The sequence below is a fragment of the Zingiber officinale genome, chromosome 4A (assembly GCF_018446385.1).
Source record: "Zingiber officinale cultivar Zhangliang chromosome 4A, Zo_v1.1, whole genome shotgun sequence".
NCBI classification, from domain to species: domain Eukaryota; kingdom Viridiplantae; phylum Streptophyta; class Magnoliopsida; order Zingiberales; family Zingiberaceae; genus Zingiber; species Zingiber officinale.
This window is the reverse complement of record NC_055992.1, coordinates 2,489,712-2,495,711: the sequence shown is the minus strand read 5'-3', so window position 1 is coordinate 2,495,711 and position 6,000 is coordinate 2,489,712. Positions and strand designations below refer to the sequence as shown.

The window sequence follows — 6,000 nt, the reverse complement described above, 5'->3', positions numbered from 1 at the left end:
TAGAAAGATATCAGGGAAAGTTATCCCTAATGAATAACTGTAACACCTAAGGAGTACTGATAGATTTTGGATTCCTAAGAGTGTGTTATCCACACTCTAGGTGGGTTTAAAATGTGACAACTATAAATGGAAGGGTAGTTAATCCAATCGTGGTGAAGTTGACACTTTGGGGTATTTTCAAGGTAATGTTACACCTTAAAAATGAATGTTAAAGTTTTTTTTACTCTTGAAGAGTAAAAGTGTGCCAATAAATTTAAGGAATCGATGATCAAAATGAAACAAATAGGTTAGAGGTCAAAGAAATGTCAAGTTGAGATTTTGATCTTTTCTAGGGAGAAAAAGGGCAAAATTAGGTTTATTTTAAAAGTTAGCGATTAGTTAGTAATAATTAGATATATAATGTAGGTATTTTCTTTATGCTAGAATTCCCATAATTATGTGTCCTATCACATGTCATGATATCATTGTCTTTACATTCATAAGTGGGAGAGTGATTTAAAATTTATCACTCACGGTGGCAAAAAGGCGAATGCGCTCGTCCATAGCGCCCCCACCAACCCATCCCAAGGTCAACATGGAGGAGGTAAATCACGGGCGGCTACTAGCGTTTGGAATATTGACTAGCACATAAGGGAGGTATTTACCTTGACTTTGCCGAAATTCGAACTCCAGACCTCATGGTGGCAATACCTCATGACTAGCCACTAGACCTATATGAGGGGATTAAAATTTATCACTCACGGTGGCAAAAGGCAAATACACTCGCTCCCAGTGCCCCCGCCAACTTGTTCCAGGGCCAACACGGAGGGGGTAAATCATGGGCGGCTACTAGCTTTTGGAATAGTGACTAGCTAGCACATAAGGAAGGCATTTACCTCAGCTTTGTCGAGATTCGAACCCCAGACCTCATGATGATAACACCTCATGCACTAGTCACTAGACCCATCCGAGAGGACTAAAATTTATCACTCACGCACACAGAGTGATTTAAAATTTGAAATGATCAATTTGTCTTTTTTTTTATCATCACAGGTTATTATTAATATTATTGGAAATTAAAATGATTTTAAAATTCATTTTTGGTTTCTATTGTTTTCATTTTCTTTTCCGAGTAATTAAATAACACAACAATATAAAAAGTCTATTTTGCCTAATCTTTCTTTTCTTTCTTAATAAACTTTTTCTCATGCTTTTATCTTCTCTTCATTTATAAGAAATCTTAGCATTGCTTTTATGTGTTTATGTGCATAATTTATCATTTTTATTAGACAAAACAGCAAACTATTTGTTTTTAAATTTATACCGTGCATATGATAATTTTGATCAAAATTATTATATTTGATTTAAAATATTTAATATATATATATATATATATATATATATATATATATATATATATATATATATATATATATATATATATATATATATATATATATATATATATATATATATATATATATAATATATATAATTATATATCAATAAAAAAAATATCCAGTATGAAATTTAAAGATTTTTATTAATATTCTATTAATCAATTAAAAATCTAGACTTCTCTTTATTCCCATATCTTAGAATTGACAACACTATGATAATAGAAAATTTTATAAATACCTTAGCTTGCGATGTTAGAAAACATACTTTTTTCAGTTTTTTTTTTTTTTTTGACTAAAATCAAGTATGATATTAAATTAATTTTTTATAAGGAAAAATTCATGACATATACATTATTGCATGGGTTTGACGCACCTTACCCAATATATGGATGGTCTTTTAGCTAAAGTTAAGTATAATATTTATTCTTTTCAATTTAATATCAGCATTGTAGCTAAAATTAAATATATTATTTTTTTATCAGTTTAATATATGATATAAAGAATTAAATTAATTTTTTATGAAGGATGAAGGAGAGTCTGTTATCTGTATGTGTTTATATATTATATTACATGTGCAACCAAGCGGAGCCACTTATAGCTTTGGTGGGGTAGTTATCTCACCTCAATTTTTTATAAGAACCTTAAGAAATGTATAAAATTATAAAAATATTAAAGTCTTGTCCCACTAAAAAAAATAAAAATAGAAATAATACTAAAAAATTATAACTATTTGCTATGACCTAATTCTATCACGCATTACGCAATGTGCACAATTGCTAATATATATAACATATCCATATAGTTCAAGTATAAAGATATAAAATGTCCAAAATAAAAAAGGATTGTGGTTTTTTTTATTTATTTATTTATTAAAAAAAGGAAAAATTACAATTAAAAAATAAAAACATTTTTCCTATATTTACAATTTAAGCCAATCACCCACATTTGTGCACAAACTTCCAAAACCCAACCCATCCACGTCCCAATCCACCATGAAGTAAACAATCTCCAAGATCCCAAAAATAATATCAACAATTAATTAATCCGACAATTAGACCTTAATAAAATTTTGTCAAATAGATCCCTATTCTTTCCTTGAATCACTCCATTGGAGAGAAGCCACAAATGGTTGGTGACCCGATTTAATCGGCCGTGACATGAACCGGTGAACCAACCCAATCGAAGGAGTAACAGTTGGGGTTGAGGCCTCATATTTCAATATGATCCGCCAATCGACTGAAGTTGGACGTGAGACCAACCTGGATAATCTTCAAGCAAGCATTAATGTCCCAAGAAGACATTGTTCCCATCAAAATAAATCCGGTCGATTGGCCCACCTCATGGGTCATGTGAACCATGTGCCACCATGTGGTGGTTCGCCCTTCTCGGTCCCACTTCATCAACTTTTGCCCCCAATCTATAGAGAGAGACGAGAGGCACGACCGCGATGTGCAAACGACTACTAAATTCTCAAATATTAGAATCCTATTCCTTGATATGAGTCCTTGTCCTAAGTATTCATTTAGGTTATCGATAATGACATTCGGGAAATCTCCGTGTCGCTAGGCTATCAGTTGAATTCGTAGGACCGAAACATTAAATAAACTATTTTGATTTTAATTTTAATTTTACTTTGGTTGAGCTAGTGTTCATCTTGAAATCCTTGTTCGTCCACCATCAAAGCCAATTGAACTCGATAGAACTCATTGGCCTTCCTATCAATTGAAAATGAAGGCAAACCCAATGTCCACGCTCAATCCATCATCCATCTCTGATCAGTCAAATCGATCATCAAAAATCTCATTTGGTTCCGCGCCTATCACGCTACGTCCTTTTCCACTTTTCCTATCCTTCACACCCTCTACTTATAATAAATACAAATCCGCCCTTGGCATATATGGTAATCACATGATATCCTGTCTGAATTAGGAATCATGTCATGCACTTAATGTGACAAACCAACCTAAGTTTCTTCCTCCCTCTTTCCTTCTTATTCACTACTTAACCTTAGCTCTCCTTTCTATCTTCCTCTTCCTATAGCTTCTTTTTGATTGACCTTGTTTCTCTCTCTATATGTATGGGTGTAATAGATATCATGGATGCCAAGGGTACTAGTTCATTAGGGAACCCTAACCCTAATATTCTCACTCCACATCCTTCCAAGTCCTCGGTGGCCATCCGTTTCCTCCGCGTCCTCTCGCTCGTCCGCCACACGGCCTCTTCGTCGCCCTCCTCCCGAGCTTGCAGGATCCGACGTGCCGCTTGCTCCTGCATGGCGTACTCGGCCGGCCCCCGCCGGGCTTGGAGTCGCGCCTTGCTCCGTAAACTCGTCCGCCGTCGGCGCAAGCCTCCCCGTCGTGACCTCCCCAGACCGGCGGCGATAATTCGAAGGCGCAGACCCGTCGGTGGAGATCGGTTGGAGGTCGCGCTCCGGCGGGTGGTGCCGGGGGGAGCTGGCATGGAGTACTGCAGGTTGCTTGAAGAGGCGGCTGACTACGTGAAGTGCCTGGTCATGCAGGTAAGGCTCATGCAGAGCATTGTGGATTTTGAGTCTCATGTTCATTCGGTCAATAAGAGATCAGAAATCGACCCAGGAGATCGAAATTAGGGTTTTAAGCTTTGCTAGAAACATGCAGGCAATTAGGGTTCCATGCAGTGAATATGAACGAGGAAGAACACGTTAACTTCCCTAGCTATGTAATTAATTATATATACATGTATGAATGTTTTAGTTATATATACAAGTAATGTTAACTTAAAATATTATGTGAATTAATTTATTAGTTATCATAAGTATGTTCTTGAGTGATTTCTAATTACAAGGAAATGTTGAGGATAATTAAGTAGAAGAATGAATTGAAGCTAGACTTGTTAATCAATTGATTTATGAAAGTTTTGGTTGTTAATTGAGGATTAGGTGGGTATATATGCATGTGAATTAACAGTTTTTAGTGACTTTATTTGAGAATTGTTTTTTTTTAAGCATTGGTGAATCTGAATTTTATTGGAAAGTAAATTGGAATTCCAATTAATTTATTTTATATACTCCTTTTTTCTCTGAATATCTGAATTTATATTAATCTATGATTATGATTAGTTTAAATGAATGAATTAGTTTATGGATTTTTTGGTGAATTTCTTTTTATCTCTCAATTAATATGATCCCTAATTAGCAGTTACTCATTAGATAATTCCTTGTAATAAATTAAAAACAAAGATAGGTGCATTGCTATGGTTGAGCTATCTAGTGTTGCACTACCTACCTCATCGACTTATTTTTTCCTCCTTCATCACCTTCTTCCTTAACTTATTCACGGTGACACAAGTAGCTGGCCATACTTTGACCGGTTGTCGGTCGATAGCGGTATGATTCTCCGACATGTCGACGACAATGCTGACCTATCATTGGTGGCGGGAAGGAAGATTCTCACAAATATTTGAGGGTATTATAAAAGAGGAATCTTATTTGGAACTTCTTATTGACAGGGCTTATAATACGTTTTTTTTCCACTCATACAGGTTGACGTAGTTGGTATCTGCATAGATACTTACTACAATTTATAAAAAAAATTTCACACAAAATAAAAATCAATGAGAAAAACCCCGATAAAAATCTGGTATTAGACTATAGGGATTTTACCAAACCCTAGTTCCAATATTTAAAATCTCATGATCCTTCTTATTTGGTGATTTTTTGCTCCTATTACATTACATCCAGAACAAATTTTTGACCTATATATTTAAGCAGTTGTTGCGGGTGTTCTTGGCCCATACCTTGGAAGCTTATTCAAACTTTGAGCTTGTTTTGTATGTGTTGCAAGGGGTGATAACGCTCACCCCTAAGCGCCTCTCCACGGTCCATCCCAAGATTTGTGGAAGGATGGTAAATCATGATACTGAGTGACCTCATATCTAACGGAATGAACTTTAGAGGATTCAAACTTTACTCTTGTATTATAATTTTATCATCCGAGTACCAATTCGTGAATAATGTGTCTTTTGTTTTCCATTGATCTTCCCATCAAAAACTAACACAAAATGGGCACCCATGCATTTCCATGGCCCAGCCTGCACAGCGCCATGCAATTCTCATGCCTAGGCCCATTTTCAACCTGTACATTCGGCCCAACTTGGGACCGGGCCAACTCGAACCCGAGAATATATATATATATATATATATAGAGAGAGAGAATAAATTTGAATGCACATTCAAAAGTCGACCTTAAAAATATTGACCCATTTGAAATTTAAATTTCTAATTTTTTTATTATTTTTCTAAGGGCTTGAATCAGACAGAAATAGCACCATTGTGTTACATTGCTCAATCAAATAGGAAAAATATATAACTCATAATTCTGAATATACAATGAAATCTTGAAGTAGATTCAGAGAAAAAAAAAAGTGTGGTTCCAACCTTGCCACAGTATTTGACATGGATTGTGGCTGTCCATGTTTCTGATTGCTTGGGGTCCAAATCCAGGCATCATGGTTTTGCTTTTATGGCATGATTTGAGCTTATCTTCTATCGCTCAATGGACCTCATCACTGTGCTTATCTTCTACACTTTCAAGTCCTCCTCCTCCTCCTTCTTGTCATACTTGCACACGACCAAAAGAGAGCA

At 35.3% G+C, this 6,000-nt stretch overlaps 1 protein-coding gene across 1 annotated transcript; it reads left to right on the top strand.

Annotated features, from left to right (window-relative positions):
* Positions 1–3,312: 3,312 nt before the first annotated feature.
* On the top strand, positions 3,313–4,417 carry LOC121973052 (transcription factor IBH1-like). Its single transcript, XM_042524652.1, has one exon. It carries the CDS (start codon positions 3,457–3,459, stop codon positions 3,985–3,987), a length of 531 nt encoding a protein of 176 aa, XP_042380586.1. The 5' UTR covers positions 3,313–3,456; the 3' UTR covers positions 3,988–4,417.
* Positions 4,418–6,000: the final 1,583 nt, after the last annotated feature.

What these genes read in the sequence shown, in the direction of transcription:
- LOC121973052 (XM_042524652.1), top strand. Translation starts at nt 3,457, where the DNA reads ATGGGTGTAATAGATATCATGGATGCCAAGGGTACTAGTTCATTAGGG.